This window comes from Rhincodon typus, chromosome 1 (genome assembly GCF_021869965.1).
Source record: "Rhincodon typus isolate 14 chromosome 1, sRhiTyp1.1, whole genome shotgun sequence".
In the NCBI taxonomy this organism is placed as follows: domain Eukaryota; kingdom Metazoa; phylum Chordata; class Chondrichthyes; order Orectolobiformes; family Rhincodontidae; genus Rhincodon; species Rhincodon typus.
In genome coordinates, this window is record NC_063332.1 from 79,406,024 (window position 1) to 79,423,743 (window position 17,720).

A 17,720-nucleotide genomic window follows, 5' to 3' on the forward strand; every position below is an offset into this window, starting at 1 on the left:
CATTAGTGTAACTACTGTCTATGTTTTCTGAATTAAATATTACTGACTGCTAATTGTGCAGGCTAATTGCCATTAGAACATACATGGTCATCCTTCAAAATATTCTATACTGAGACTGTCTCCTTGCCACAGTGCTGTTTGAGCTCAAAGGCTCAAAAGTGCATACTTAACTAATTATCTAAAAACATGGATGTCATCTACACCTGGGGTTTAAAATAAGTGGGGGTTTTATTTTATATCGTGCTTTAAAATACAATAAATAAGATATAGAGCATTTACAAAGCAGGTTTTTTTTTGTCCATTTTTAAGTCATTTTTAATTACGTTTGCATTTCATTTGTGCTCTGCCCAAAGATAGGCCCTTGGCCCATTCTCAGTTCAAGCTTCACCCTTAGCCATTTGGCAGTTTTCATTGTTGGTGCTTTGCCATTGTCTTTAAATCCCAGGTCCAGGGAGGAGGTTGGTCCCAAGTTTAACACAGCCAGAAAAGGAATCAAACACACACGTTGTCATTTTTCTGCAAGCCATCTAGCCAGCTGAGCTACAACCTTCATACGTTATGTTCTAAAATGCAGAGAACCATGTATTGCTTTTAAGCGAGACTGTATATCTGTATTATACATGCGATGAAGGTTGTTTTAGCTTCATTTGGAGTTCTGAGAGTGCTGGGTTATCTGGAGTTTGTTAACATGCATTTAGATGAAGCCTTTAAGGTACCCTTGAAGCAAATAGTTCAATATTTACAAAAAGACAGACAGAAAAACAATTGTGAAGTTGAGCTACGAGATTAAAAAAAACAGAATACCTAGCCGCTGACTTGCTTTTAGAGCCACAGTAGATAGTATGGAATTGAATAATTATAATGCCATTAAGTGTCACGGAGAGGTTGTGAGATTTGTTGGATATGGTATTGCCCGGCACTGGTGTGGTGATTTGTAACTTGCTGCTTATTAGCCTAAATGTGAATGTTGTTTAATTTGCTAGTTTAATAAGATTCTATAGGTATGCTTCATTAGAAGCAAATAAATGTTGCAAGTGTATCATTTTGTTTGAAAAGTATTCATTTTCTAATAACTAAGCAAAATGTTTTCCAGATCAATATATTGTTCAATTGGTGGCAGCTTACCTCTTGGTAATGTGTTTTATTTGTAACTGAAGGGCAAATTGGACAAAATAAACATAACTTCCAGCTTTATTATGAAGTTGCAAAACTTCAGTCTTCTCAAGACCAAAAGATAAACAATGAATCCAAGTCTAGGTGAACTAACACCCCTGAACCTTCCTACAAAAGCAAATTACAGCAGATGTGAAAAAAGTGTGAAATAAAAACAAACATGCTAGTGAAATTCAGTATGCCTGGCAGTATATATGGAGAGAGAAATAGTGTTAACTTTTTGAGTCTGATACAATATTTTTCAGAATGTTAACTGATTCTCCAGCACTTTCTATTTCTTTTTTTCTGTAATTTCCCACCCTCCTCTCTTTGACATTCAATGGTATTTTATTTTCTGAGTTGTCTGCTACCCATTGGAGATCCAGAAGCAGGTCAGAGGCTAAGTATTCTGAGGCAAATAACTTGCCTCCCAACTTCCCGTAGCCTTTCTACCACTTTCAAGGTACAATTGAGATACCTGATGAAATATTTTTTACTTACTTGGCTGAGTGCAGTGCCAGGAAGTTAAAAACTAACACAAAGCAGCCCATTTGATTGGCAGCCCCTACACTTTCCTAAACATCCTGTACATCCATAACTGCACTAGAGCAACTCACCAAAGTTTCTTTGGTGTTGCATTCCAAATTTACTACCTTTATTACCTAGAACAAGGCAGTAATTGCTTGGGAATACCACCCCTTGCAAGGTCCCTCCAATCATCCAGCATCCTTACTTGCAACGATATAACTGTTCCTTTGTCATTACTAAGGGGAGGCGAGACTAACTGTCCTTGATATTAAGGTAGTATTTCACAAAGCATGGCATCAAGGAATCAAACCAGAGTCAATCGGAATTGGAAAAAACTCTCTACTGGTTGGAATCATACATGGCACACAGGAAAATAGCTGTGCTTGCCAGAGACGAATTGTCCCGCCTTCAGGATATCATTGCAGCAGATCCTCGGTGTAGAGTTCTAGGCTCAATCGTCTTCAGCTGCTACATCAATGACCTTCTGTCCATCATAAAGTAGAAGTGGGGAAGTTGCTGATGTTTGCACAGCGTTTAACAACACTTGTGACTTCTCAAGATACTGAAGCAATCCATGTCCATATGTAGCAAGAGCTGTACAACGTTCAGGCTTGGGTTGACAACTGGCAATATTTTACTGAATGAATATCATTTGCACAAGAGGCAGACAATAACCATATCCAATAAGAGAAAATGTAATCATCAGGCCACGTCATTCATCAGCATTGCTATTGTTGAATCCTCCAATATCAATATCCTGAGAAATGCCACTGACCAGAACTAAGCTGAATTAGCCATATGTGGCAACAACAGCAGGTCAGTGGCTAGGAGCTCTGTAGTAAGTAATTCCACTCTCGTCTCCCCAGTACTTGTCAACCATCCAAGGGACAAGAGAGTGATGGATAACCCCCAATTTTCTAGGATGAGTGCTGCTCCAACAACATTCAAGAAGCTTGAAGACAAAGCAGCCTGCTTGACTGAGACCCCATTTACCACCTTTAGCATTCACTCCCTTCACCATCAATGCACAGTGGCAGCAATATATATAATCTACAATAGTTCACTGCAACTGTTCATCAGGTGTTCTCAGATAGCACTTCCAAGCCCGCAATCTCCATCAGCAAGAAGGATAAAGGTAGTAAAAGCATGGAACAAGATCACCTGCAAGTTACCTTCCAAGCCACACACCATTCTGCCTTGGATCTAAATCACTCTTCCTTCACCATTGTTGGGTCAAATCCCTGGAACTCCATTCCTAGCAGCACTACAAGTGTCCCCACAAAAGTGAAGGTCACCACAATCAGATGACCATAGGCTGCTGTCTCAGTAGAGAGGTGTCTGGAGGAGAGTTTAACCTGAGAGTTACCACAGCTCAAGTAAATGGCAACAGTGAGAAGGCAGGCCTTCAAAGTGATCGCAGCTCATATGCAAATTCAGTCTGTTGTGTTGGCATTACTCTGCTTCGCAAACCAACTGTCCAACTAATTGAGGTAACCAAACCAAGAAATGAGCGGTTCAAGGAGGCAGCTCAGTATCACATTGTCCTGGACAATTAGTGATAGGGCTAATGATGCCCACGTCTCATAAATGAGTATAAAGTTCTGGAACATCATTCTTGACAAAGTGGGTTAGTTACATGGAGACATGCAGAAGTTTAAGATGACAGCTTCTTCATCAGAACCTTCTCAACGACACATTAGCTGAGCATTAAGCTAGCGACACTCATATTTTAAAATTAATTTTAAGTAAACTTGTGCTATCATCCACAACTAATTTTGATACAAGATGGCAAAGAGAGACTCACTTTTTATAAGCACACATTATAGCTCTACTATTTTAGGCAGTAGTTGACAAACGGGATTACCATTTCAAAATACTAAGTGCTGATGCAAAAGAGTGAATGATAACCTGTGGCAAACAGTATGCGTATACATGATTTTGAGTTACATGTCGTTCAGCATTTTAATTCAAACGTCTTGCAGATTTGACTACAGCTCCACAGGATTATAAATTTAACATTTTCACAATGTTCATCATGTCCTACATCAAAACAAAACATAATTGGTTTCACTGGCATCTGGTGGCTATGAAAAGCACAGTGCAAGTCTTTTGTTTAAATCATCAGGAGAAGGAATATTGGCTTTGACTATAAACTACGTAATTCCAGTACAGTGGATAAGAGGGTAAGATTAACAAAAACTGATAAACTTATGAATCAAACAGACCTTGCATTAATTTGGCGCCTTTCATGACTTTAGGATGTTACAAAGCAACTTACAGCTAATGAAATACTTGTGAAGTGTAACCCATTGGTGTGACGAAGGGAATGTGATGTAGGGAATGTGACAGCCAATGTGCAAACAGCCAACTGCACAACAGTGAAGTTATAATGACTAGAAAATCTGTTTTTGTGGTGTTAACAGAGGGATAAATATTGACATGGGAATAACTCTCATGCTCTTCATAAGAATACTATCAAGCAATTTCATATGTCTATCTGGCAGGGCTCTGCCCCTCAATTTGGACACCTATTAGAATACAATAGAATAGAATATCCTTTATTGTCACATGTACTCAAGTATAGAAGTACCGTGAAAAGTTTACAATGATGCCTCTCATGGTGCCATCTTAGGTACAAAGTACCTAAGCACAAATCTTTGAAAAGACGAATAAAAAAGAAGTTACATTACTTTACAGTGATTCACAGTATAAGTTAGAAATAAACAGAGAATATCTAACCACTTGAAACAGAATTGCACTTTACCTGGGGAGCAAAGCTATCACTGTAGCGAGGATGCAGACCAAGTAGAAGAGTGGGTCTGACATTTGTTGCTCCATGATCCAATATGGATTTGATGGATGGTTGCAGTTTATACAAGTTCCTCCAAAAGCCAGTGCAAACACAAAGTAAAGTAAAGCACTGCCTCCCATTATAGCCCAATGAATCCATGTCTGAAATGAAAATAAATCATTAGAAAATTAACTGATGTTGGTACCTCTCTTAAAAAAAATCAAAACCCTAAAACTTTGCAAGTGATTATTTTTAAACAATTTGCATTGATTGTTATGGTATAATTAAATTCTTATTGCGTTTAGCAGCACGTGTTAAAAGGTATGAGTTTGATCCTTTAATGAGGCATATACCAAAGCCTACAGCATCTTCCAAACCCTTGATCGCTATCAGATAGAAGAACAAGGGTAGCAGCAACATTCCCTTTAAGGTGTGCAGTTGCACCTGCACATAGCTGCTCCAAGGATCTGCATACAGCATGCCAATTGCAGTGCTGACTTCTGGTTTTAGAGTTGATGCTGCACACAGGCCTCGGAGGCCTGCGTAGCACCTGCAAGTTCCGTCCCAAACCACACACCATCTAAACATGGAACTTTACCACCGTTCATTCACAGTTGTTCAGTCAGTATCCTGGACCTCCCTCCCCAACAGCACTGTGGATGCACCTATATGGACTGTAGCAGTTCAAGGTGACAGTTGTCTATCACTTTCTCAAGGAATGTTAGGGATGGGCAACAAATGTTGGCCTGCTGGTGATCTCCACATGCTGTGAACGAATGAAAAAAATGCAAGAATGCCAAATTTTAAAGGATCACAACTATGTTTAATTATAAGGAAAAAAAAGGGCTGATCGGCAAGTAAGTCAATGCTGCCCGAGGTACTGCGATGGATAAAGCAGCTAAGAACTAAAGGCTTTTAAACGCCTGCACAATTCAAAAAAGAAACAAGATTTGAAGATATTCCTTTTCTTGCAGAAAATAGATCTCTGCTTATATTTATCAAGTGACATGCTCGACTATTCATTTTAAATTGATTGTTAATAGCTATGTAAACTTTGTTACATTCACTTCCATTGTGTCTAAAGTGGCCCACGAGCAACACATTCTTTTAGCTCAATTTGTCCCCTTTAATTTTTGAGTGCTGCAATTTTAAAATAACCAGCAGCAAAGCCTTTGTTTTAAACAAGATCAAATCTTAGTTAATTACATAACTATTACTGAACGTTAAATAAAAAAGCAATACAGTTAATAGACAAAACAAAAGTAAAAATGGATAAAGGAATATAATAAAGATCAGAATGAGATTAATATGTTATCATTACTTGTCTATTTCTTGCTTGCGCTCATAGAATTAAACAGTACAGAAGAGGCCCTTCATTCCTCAAGTCTGTACCACCAAATCAGTATTAAATCCGGACCAGTCCTAATTTCCAGCACTAAACCCATGGCTTTCAATAGTCTTCCTCTTTACAAAATGAAAGTTTCTCTCACACGTGGACTGAACAGAACAGCGTCTGGGAGGAACTAAAGGTTCCTTTATTTCACTTCAATAACACTGCAAATTCTGGCCTTTGGTAATTTGGTTCAGTACAGCAGTGCTTTGCTGTTTTTTCCTTTTACTCTCCCTCTCTGATGAGAATCTGTCCCTAAGGCAATCTCTGAGTCCTTCTTGGCATCCTGTACAGAATGGTGCCTCAAAGTCTGTCTCATACTGATAAAAACTTTAGATGTCTGCCACATTAATTTTGGATGAATCACTATTCCATGAAGCAAAGTGAATGTGTATGTATGAAGTTTGCACATTTTCCCTGTGTATACGTGGGTTTCTGCTGTGTGTGCAGGTTAGGTGGATTGGCCACGCTAAATTGTCTGTAGTGTGCAGGATGTGTAGGCTAGGTGGACTAGCCATGGTAAATGTGGGGTTATGGAGATAGGGTAAAGGGCTGCGTCTATGTGGAATGCTCTTCGGAAGGTTGATGTAGATTTGATGGGCCGAATGGTAGGTATTCCATTAAATTCTATTATTTGTGGTTGAGATGTTGAGATGACACATGAGCCAGTTTGCCTTTCTGGCTGAAGTGAATTATATGTAATTCCTCAGTGGAATAATGTAATTTACTGTGAGATTAGGCTTTGTTGTAAAATATACGTTAGAGAGAAGTTATCATGACAACCGGACTCAAGGTTGTTCCGCAAGGGTTGCTCAGTCATAAAATCAAATCTAGAACTGGACATTTTTCTTTCTGTTTGTTTATGCTGTTATTCCATTTTTGAGGTACTTTGCTAGAGTAACTTGTGTATTTTAGGTATTTATCATGGCCAAAGTAGCAGTCTTTGGCCCTCTTGTGAGTTTCCATCATAAACAGTGTCACATACAGAATCTGTGTTTCTTTTTACGTTTGTAGCCAACATATGTACTTGTAAAAGGTGTTTGTTTTCATACATGTAGGGTGAGTGCCCCAATTAAATAATTTCCGGTGTAAGATTTTTGATAATTTTAAGATGAAGAAGGTTATTCACACTTGCCCTCTCACCCACTCAGCTCGCTCTCTCAAAAATTAATTGCAGATGAAAGTAAAACAATACAGTTATAACTTATAATTATTCCAATCTCATTTGTGGCAGTCCTACGGATTCTTAGATGAATATGATACTTGAAAGTTTAAGTAAAAATCTGGTAAAGCAAACTATTTGGTAAGCTGTGGGGTTTCTTGCAGTCAAATGTCCAGCAAGTTGGTTGAAATTGGAAAATGTTGGTGGGAGAGATTCTCTTTGTTTAAGTCTTCCACTTTCATGGTACTTTGACTACTTTAATGGCTTGCACCTAATTTAATGGTTTTTCGTGGAATTCTGCCTGTAAGGAACTTCTGCTGGAATCAGCTGCCAACAAAAATGGCTTCCTCATTATGTGACTTCCACAAATTTGAAGTCCTTTTTCCAAACTAAGGGTGATACATTTATACATCTTGTATTCATATTTATGACAACTTGAGATTCACCCAATCTAGTTTGTATGAGAGCAAGCATCATAATATAATGAAAAGCTAACAGAGTCCATTCACATGCACCTTATATCATTCTAAGTTTCAAGGTATTTTTTCATCTATGCTGAAACGAAGCGGATAGGCTGATATTGTTGACAATCCATCTTTAAACAAAGGGATTTATGAATTTCCCTGATGGGTATTAAATTGTGGGCTTTTTTTAAAAATTCATATGTGGGTGTGCTGGCCAACATTTATTGCCTGTCCTTAGTTGCCCTTAAAAAGGCTGTGGTGAGCTGCCTTCTTGAACTGCTGACCCAATGACAGTAAAGAAATAGTGGTATATTCTAAGTCAGGATGGCAAGTGGAAAATTAGGTAAGAAAGGTTCAGCAGCTCTAATGTGGAAGAACAAAATACACTTACTAGGACAGAAGAATTCAGGGGATTGTGGCAGTAAAGGGAAAGACATAGAGAGCGTGAAGGTAAGGCAGAAGATAATACTATCCCTGCAGACTTTGTGACCCCATTATCAGGCCAAATGAGGGTCAGAAGTCTGCACTGTTTGTGGAACAGTCACCCGGTTATGATTTTCTCCAAATTTGCCAAATAATTCATAGGGGGTGGACTCTCATTCAATTAAGGACAGTAGACAGGCGTTAAAGCTCGGAGGTGGGGTGTTCCAAGAGGAGACCTTTCAGCATTGAAGCAGCAGGTTACCTTGACAGATAAATTAGAGAAGACATAGTCACGTTGAGGCTTCCTCTCTCCAATGTTTTGGGGAATTAAAAATTAAATTTAAAATAAAAAACAACACCCACTCTTAGCAGCTAAGCCACCAGCGCCTTCAACTGAAGCCAGGTACTCAGAGAGAGCTACTAAACCTCCTGGAGCACTGTCCCCTTGTCAGCCTCTAACAATGGTCCTTAGTAGGCCTTTAAGGATCTGTGTTAACTGCCCACCACACTTGATAGGTAACTCTGATCAATTTCCTCTTATCTTTGGGAATTTGTTTCAGTGGAAAGGTGGGATAGTATAAGGAAACTGGCATGCCAATGAGCTGCATAAATTTATGTGCCCACCACTACTGTATTAGCCCTTGCTGAGGCCTAAAATGCAGCCCAGAAAATCAAAAATCACAATACTGTCGAACAGAATTCTTGTACTGAGATGATGGCTTTTGGGAGTTTGTCCGCTTTCTATATTACCTTAAAAATTTTATTCAGTTGGAGTTTGTGTAGGGTGGAACTGGGAGATCAGCGAAGAGAATATTAGAGAAGTTAAGTTGTAACGTGATGAAGGCATTAATGAGAACATGCTCATGAGTAGCTTAATTCTTTTAAGAACTGCAGTAAATTTTCTGCATCAAATATTAACCAGATCACTTATAATCACTCTGGGGATATTATGAATGATATTAGTTTGTATAATTCAGGTAGTTTTATGAATGATATTAGTTTGTATAATTCAGGTAGTTTTGTGAAACATATATTTTGCATACTCTTAGGAGTAGGAAATTAGGATGAGTATCTAACTTTCTAATACTTTGTTGAAATGTTATGAATTCAACATTATGTTATAAGCAGAACACATGGAGTTACATCCAATCAAGGAATATACATAGCTCTATTGTACTTACCAAAGTGTTGCCTTCTATCATTAAGTGTAAAAGGATAACGCACAGTATGGCAGTATTGATAGGTGTTCCGAATGAGTAGATATCCATATCTGAGCCAAAGTAAGTCTGAAAAGAAAAGGATAATTTTAAGATATAACTTGTCAGAGCCATGCTAAAGTGTGCAACAATTTACAGTTTTTAATTTTTAAGAATGCCTGTGAATTTAGAATCATAGAATGACTGCAGAACTGAAGGAAACCATTCAGCCAGTCTTAGTCACAGAGAACAGCTATTCATCTAACGCCTCTCTTCTGCTAATTACCCCTAGCTTTGCAAATAGCCAGAGGGTTATTTAATTGAGAACAACAGGTGAGCTCTTGAATCTGGATGAACAACAAGAGGTCCTCCAGAACTGACGAAAATTGCAAAATAAACTTTAACCACAGTAGGAAATCCTAACTAACTTACAGCTAAAACAAATACATCACACATTGCAGTATTCTAATAAATGACCAATTTTAGAACATACCTAATCCCAAACTAATTTACATTTAGCAAATGTGCTCCTTATTAATACTTCTTGTTCCTTAGTGCATAAATAACAGTTCAAACTGTCCCTCTCCTTTACAGCTTTAGCACTAACAGGTACTAACAAAGAAAACATGCAAAGCTGAATTCTAACTCATTTATGTTTGATACTATAATTCATGAGTAGAACATTAATTATATAGGAACAGTTCATTACAGTTAATGTTTCATATATTACCAATATTGAAATTTATATAATCTGCCCAAAATTATTTTTCTGTTAAAGTTACTTTCCAGCTTTTTCTCTTTTCTATCTTACACCTCTCTGCTCTTCTTCAGCAATTGAGAAGATACTACGCTCTGGTTTACTTAAGCAGTCTTCTCCCCAACTCCCTCACTATGCTCATTTCTATTAACTTATGCTTTCTATCTTCTTTCCTCTGTTTCAGGCCCACAACCCATTCTGGACTCCTTTGTTTATAAAAAATGCAGAAAACATTCAACATTTTGCAAAACAAGAAGTATATTTATCTAAAATTATCCAATTACCACAGTGATCCCCCACCCCACCAAGTTGACTCACATGCACCCTGATGAACCTCATCAACTGTCTCAATCTCATTATCAAATAAATCTCAGCTCTCTGGTAGTCAGCCAGCTGTGAACTTTTTGCATCTTGCACAATCTCAGAATCTTCAGCAGGAAGCAGATCCTCAGGTCCATCTTCAAGTCTAACTGAGACTTGATGTGAAGAAACATGTCATTTTACAGCTGACTGAACATAGATCAGCACTAAAACAAAGAGCTTCCAGTGGCCCTATGAAGAGCTTGAAGGTTCTTAAATCATCAGACAACATTGAAAAACCCTTCTTATCCCTCATGATTCCTGAATAAGAAAAGTACGTAATTGATTAGGAATGAAAGCGTTCAATCAATAATCAATTTATCAAAATTGTTTATTTGTCCACATCTCAAAGAAAACAGTCTATTAATTCACTAAATTGTGTAAGAGAAGCTGGACCCAGATTTCAATTTTGATAGTGACAGAAAGTACATATTAACAGACTGGCTGCCACATACCACTCAATTTTTCTTCCCATTGCTAGGGGTTTACCCCATTTGACAAAAAATGTAATAGAGAAAACAAAATATAATAGATATTACATGTAGGGTCACTTACAAAATATGGAACAAAGAAGCAAACAAGACTTTGATAAAAGGCATCCAATATACTGATCCAAAACGTTGATGATAAGTAGGCCTATAACAAATACAAAGTAAAGTCAGCAGAACTATTTATTATTATTAATTGTTAAAAATAACTGTGAACAAAATGTATGCCACCATTGTAATTCTCATCTTGATAGTCCACTTGTAAAATGATAATCAATGGAAGAGTATTACTGAGCTTAGAGAAGAATAAGCCAATTTTCAATTCGTACTTAAAGATGCAACACACTCATTGATGGGAGGACAGTCTTCATGGCAATAGGGCTCTACACTTTCAACAAAATTAATGATGTGAAACTGAATTATCAAAAACATAAGTCAATACATTTTCAAACAGAATCAATTCTAATTGAATTCATTCAAATTTATTTGCAAATGTTCAAATAGGCCAAGTTGGGCTTGTTTTCACCTGTGCCTTGCATCACAGAACGTTACAGCACAAGAAACAATTTTGGCCCAGTTTATTTGTACCAATTTCTTGAAAAAATAACTTTGAAAAAGATACTTCTTCACTTTCCCTTAAATGTTTATTTTCAAATTTATATTCACTTTCCATGAGGCTATTATGGATTTAGCTCCCACACCATTATTCCCAATACTAATAATCCAAGCAACTTGGTTATGAAAGATTTAACTGAAGGCTGGTATTGTTACTGTTGTACAACTGCAAAATTATTTCCAATGAATTCAAGTCAAATTTACGAAGTGCTCAGGGCACACCTCCACTTGGCTTTCCAGGCACTTCAGAAATTTACACTGTGTTTAAGAATGTAGAATATAGAACATAGAACAGTACAGGCCCTTCGACCCACGATGTTGTGCCGACCTATTATCCTACTAAGATCAAACTATCCTGCATACCCTACATTTTACTATCCTCCATGTGCCTACCAAGAGTCGCTTAAAAGTCTCTAAACTTTCTGACTCAATTACCACTGCCGGCAGTGCATTCCACACACCCACCACTCTCTGTGTAAAGAGCCTATCTCTGACATCTCCCCTATACCTTCCTCCAATCACCTTAAAATTATGCCCATTGTAATAGTCATCTCCACCCTGGGAAAAAGTCTCTGACTATTCACTCTATCTATGCCTCTCATCATCTTGTACACCTCTATCAAGTCACCTCTCATCTGTCTTCGCTCCAATGAAAAAAGCCCTAGCTCCCTCAACCTTTCCTCATAAGACCTGCCCTCCAGTCCAGGCAGCATCCTGGTAAATCTTCTCTACACCATCTCTAAAGCTTCCACAAACTTCTTATAATGAGGTGACCAGAACTGAACTTAATATTCCAAGCGTGGTCTAACCAAGGTTTTATAGAGCTGCAGCATAACCTCGCAGCTCTTAAACTCAATTCCCCTGCTGATGAAAGCCAACATACCATATGCCTTCTTTACAACCCTATCAACTTTGGTAGTGACTCTGAGGGATCTATGGATGTGGACCCCAAGATCCCTCTGTTCCTCTAGACTACCAAGAATCCTGCCATTAACCCTGTATTCTGCATTCAAATTAGTCTTCCAAAATGAATCACTTCACACTTTTCTGGGTTGAATTCCATCTGCCACTTCTTTGCCCAGCTCTGCATCCTGTCAATGTCCTGTTGCAACCTACAACAGCCCTCCGTGCTATCCACAACTCCACCAACCTTCGTGTCATCGGCAAACTTACCAACCCACCCTTCCACTTCCTCATCCAAGTCATTTATAAAGATCACAAAGAGCAGAGGTCCCAGAACAGATCCCTGCGGAACTCCACTGGTCACCAAGCTCCAGGTTGAATATTTTCCATCTACTACCACTCTCTGTCTTCTATTGGAAAACCAGTTTTGTATCCAGATAGCCAAATTTCCCTGAATCCATGCCTCCTTACTTACTGAATGAGCCTACCATGTGGAATTTATCAAATGCCTTGCTAAAATCCATATACACCATATCCACTGCTCTGCCTTCACCAATATGTTTTGTCACATCCTCAAATAATTCAATAAGGCTTGTGAGGCATGTTTTGCCCCTCACAAAGCCATGCTGACTATTTCTAATCAAACTGTGTTTTTCCAAATAATCATAAATACTATCTCTCAGAATCCTCTCCAATAATTTGCCGACCACAGAAGAAAGACTGACCGGTCTGTAATTCCCAGGATTATCCCTATTCCCTTTCTTGAACAAGGGAATGACATTTGTCACCCTCCAATCATCTGGTACTACTCCAGTGGACAGTGAGGAGGCAAAGATCATCACCAAAGGGGCAGCAATCTCTTCCCTTGCTTCCTGTAGTAATCTTGGGTATATCCCATCTGGCTCAGGGGACTTATCTATGCTCAGGTTTTTCAAAATTTCTAGCACATCCTCCTTCCTAACATCAACCTGTTCGAGCATATCTGCCTGTTTCATGCTGTCCTCACCAATGTCAAGGTCCCTCTTACTGTTGAATACTGGAGCAAAGTATTCATTAAGGACCTCCCCTACCTCCTCTGACTTCGCGCACAAGTTCCCTCCACTATCCCTGATTGGACCTACCCTCACTCTGGCCATCCTCTTGTTCCTCACGTAAGCATAGAACACATTGGGGTTTTCCTTGATCCTACCTGCCAAGGATTTCTCATACCCCCTTCCAACTCTCCTAAGTCCATTCTTCAGTTCCTTCCTGGCTACCTTGTAGACCTCTAGATACCTGACCAATCCTTGCTTCCTCAAACTTAAGTAAGCTTCCTCCTTCCTCTTGACTAGATATTCCACATTTTCTGTCTCCCAGTCTGTTCCTCAGTGTCTCTGTTGCTATTGGGGGGGGGGGGGGGTCTATAGAAAACTCTCAATAAAGTGACTGCTCCTTTCCTGTTTCAGACTTCCACCGATACTGACTCAGTGGACAAACCTCCTCCACGACCTCCCTTTCTGCAGCTGTGATATCATCCCTGATTAGCAATGCCCCTCCCCCACCTCTTTTACCTCCCTCCCTATTTCTTTTGAAACATCTATACCCAGAACATCCAACAACCATTCCTGCCCCTGTGTTATCCAAGTCTCCATTATGGCCACAACATCGTAGTTCCAAGAACTGATCCATGCTCTAAGTCTGTCACCCTTATTCCTGACACTTCTTGAATTAAAATAGACATACCTCAACCCGTTGCACTGACTGCAACTTTGCCCTATCAATTGCTCATCCTTCCTCACAGATTCTCTGCTTGCTGTTATCTTCCTGTACACCGGCTACCCCATCCTCTGATCTGTAGCTCCGGTTCCCACCCCCTGCCAAACTAGTTTAAACCCTCCTGAAGAGCTTTAGCAAACCTCCCGCCCAGGATATTGGTGCCCCTCCAGTTCAGGTGCAACCCTTCCTTCCTGTACAGATCCCACCTTCCCCAGAAGGTATCCCAATGATCCACATATCTGAAGCCCTCCCTCCCACACCAGCTCATTGACCACGTGTTCAGCTGCACTTGCTCTCTATTCCTGGCCTCACTAGCCCGTGGCACCGGTAGTAATCCTGAGATTACTACACTGCTTGAGTTGGCTTTCAGCTTCCATCCTAACTCTTTTTATTCATCTTTCAGGTCCTCATCCAGTTTCCTAGCTATTTCATTGGTACCTGATGTGTACCACGACTTCTGGCTGCTCTCCCTCCCACTTAAGAATCCTCTAGACTCGTTCCGAGACATCCCTGACCCTGGCAGCAGGAGGCAACATACCATCTGGGAGTCTCGCTCGGTACCACAGAATCTCCTGTCTGTTCCCCTAACCATTGAATCTCCTATCACTATTGCTCTCCTATTCTCCCCCTTTCCCTTCTGAGCCACAGAGCCAGGCTCAGTGCCAGATACCTGGCTGTTTACTTAAATGTGCTGGGAGAATGAGTGCCCCTCCACCCTTTTGTCACAGATACACAATTTAACAGCTGGAGGTGAGCCCTGCCCATTAACACAAATGCACTAAAATCTGTGCTCATCAGTTGTCTATATAAAACACAAATCATCTTTTGGAGTTGAAAGAGATAGGGGAGAATCAGCATGGAAAGAAAGTAAACAGTCTCTATGGAACTGATCGGTCTTATGGACACACCTGCCACTGAAAATTCATGTCCTTGTCAGCATTCTATAGCTGCTGACTAATGGGCTACTTTCAAAGAGGAGATGGTTTGGGCATAGTCAAGCAACATTCCCTCAAAAGCAAAAGGTAGGGCAAGTAAATTGAGAACTCCCGGGATAAAAAATGAAACAGAAATTAGGGTAAGAACAACTGCGTTTCAGACTTGTGTTGGGTAGGAAATATAGTTGAGAACCAGACTGACTATAGAAGGTTCAAAAGTGAAAAAAGAAAAAGCAATTGACAGCTAAGGGGAGTCTACAGTCTTGTGTAGGCACATAAATAGCAAGGATGGCAAAAGGAGGATTAAGACTGATTAGGTACCAAAAAGGATTTACACATGAACAGGAGCATCACTGAGGCATTAAATGAATACTCTGCATGTGTCTTTATTAAGAAAAAAAGCCACCATCTAGGCCATTGAGAAAAATAACAGAAGGGTTCAAAAATGTTAACAAGAATTGTTATTGGATAGAATTTCTATATTTGACTAGCCCGGACCTGGATAAGATGCATCCAAAGATAGTGAAGGAAGAGAAAGTGGAAATTGTGGTGGCATTGGCCACAAACCTTTGGCCTCATTTAGATAGACTCAGGGGTGGCAACAATGGACTGGAAGATTGCAAACATTACTCTGATACAAGTGTAAGCTCTTCAATTACAGGCCGGTCAGCTTAATTTTAATGGTAGGGAAACTTCAAGAAACAATAATTTGGTATTGGATTAATAGTCACATGAATAAATATGGGTTTATTTATAGTCACATCTAATAAGCATAAGCAGAGTCAGAATGGATTTCATAAGGGAAAATCATGTTCAACTAATTTGCTAGACTTTTCTGAAGAAGCAACAGACGGGGCTGGATAAAGGACAGTATTGTGTGTCGCCTTTGGACGTTGAAAAGTCCACGTTTTTCCAAAATATTCTCATGATTCTTTTCTCTGTTGGCTGATAGCTTTCAGATATATCACACTAAAATTCCAGGGTAAAAGACTCAAACTGACCAGAACATTGTCCAGTTTCAGCATTGTGGCCTTAAACCTGAATGCTGTTATCGAACACACACTCATTATTATGTTTGCTTGGAGAATTGTTGTTCTACAATGATTCTACTTGGTCAGAGTTGAGTCTTTCTGCTTCCTGATTAGTTTGACACTATTCATTAAATATGTTCCCCAGTTTTCCTCCAATGCTTTAATGATCATGACTATATGACTAAAATGACATATAGCAACATTAAACAGCTTCACTATATAGGCCACTTCTCAACAACAACTAGAGATTAGCCACAAATGTTAGCTTTGAGAGTGATCCTCACATCCCATGAACATATGAACAGACAAACAATTATACAAATGAGGAGGAGGAAAAGGTCATTTGGTCCCTTGAGTCAGCTCACCATTCATTCAGGCAATGAGAGTTTCACTGGTTGGGCCATATTTGATTTAATTGGGGGTTGAACTCCACATCTGCATTTACCTTGGTCAATATTCAACTCCTCTGTTAGTCAAGAATCAATAATCTACCTTAAAAGATATTTAATCACCTTTCCTTTACCACTCTTTAGAGATTAGAATTCCAAAGATTCATGACCCTCAAATGGAAAAACAAAATCCCATCGTCTCCGTCTTAAAGGGAGTCTTCTTATTTTTAAACAGCATTCCCTAGTCCTAGTCTGACCAAATAAAACTAAATTCTCAGGATTCTTTCTGTTCCCATGCAGCTACGAGTCAACTTTAGATGATTAAGTGTTTGCAGTGGAGCTGAGCCTCATGAATAAATCTATTAGGCTGATCAATTCTATTCAAAATAAAGAAAGCAGAGTGTTGCACTATACTGTTAAAGATTAATACCTCAGAATGCTGCCCACTACTGTAGAGTTCTGGTAGTTGGAGAAGAGTCTCTGCAGAAACATCTTTATCGAGGATGCCATAGATAATTGGTGGAACAGATGTGAAAAGGAGGTTAAATAAAATGAGGATCCAATAGTCAATCATTGATGTACCAGAGAATCCACAGAACAACTGGTACCAGAACAAGAGATTCACATAAGCCTAGAAAAGAAGGCATCAATATCAACATAAATGGTAGCAAATGCGGCAAGTTTCACTTTATTTACAAAGGATTGAAACTTCTGTCATTCACTGTGGTGGCAACATCAGCCATGTCTACAGACTGAACTGTGAACTGCGAATTTATATATTTCTCATTTAACTAATTTTTAATTTTTTTATGTGTTTGAATTTAAATAAACAGCTAGGTAATTTAATTTTAAATAAATTCAAAGATTACTTTATTACACAACTATTGCTGAAAGTTACAAAATAAATTTGGTACTGTGATTAGAAAAAAAGGATACAGATAAGACTAAAACCAGTTTGTTATCGTTGCAGGCCCATTAATTGCTTGAAACTTTCTCCTTCCATTATATACAGACTGAAAACTTGAAGTCAGGTTCAGCTGTTGCAAAGCCTTCTGAAGTTGAATACTTCAAGCTTGACTGGACAGGTGGAGTCAATAGCTACAGCAGGCTTTGAAAGAAAGAAAGGTTCCTTGTTCCTAGACAACAAGGTGCAGGGCTGGATGAACACAGCAGGCCAAGCAGCATCATAGGAGCAGAGAGGCTGACGTTTCGGGCCTAGACCCTTCATCAGAAAAGGGGGAGGGGAAGGGGGTTTTGAAATAAATAGGGAGAGAGTGGGAGGCGGATAGAAGAGGGATAGAGGAGAGGATAGGTGGAGAGGAAACAAACAGGTCGAAGAGGCGGGGATGGGGCCAGGAAAGGTGAGTGTAGGTAGGGAGTT

At 39.3% G+C, this 17,720-nt stretch overlaps 1 protein-coding gene across 1 annotated transcript in view; it reads right to left on the reverse strand.

Annotated features, from left to right (window-relative positions):
• The window catches only part of LOC109929396 (phospholipid-transporting ATPase VD), a 144,420-nt gene that overhangs the window by 2,579 nt on the left and 124,121 nt on the right, over positions 1-17,720 (reverse strand). Inside the window, exons 16-19 of the mRNA XM_048600041.1 lie at positions 16,770-16,970; positions 10,779-10,859; positions 9,092-9,196; positions 4,445-4,632 (exon numbers count right to left, since the gene is read on the reverse strand). Coding sequence (XP_048455998.1) covers positions 4,445-4,632; positions 9,092-9,196; positions 10,779-10,859; positions 16,770-16,970 — 575 coding nt within the window. The remainder of the gene's footprint in view (positions 1-4,444; positions 4,633-9,091; positions 9,197-10,778; positions 10,860-16,769; positions 16,971-17,720) is intronic.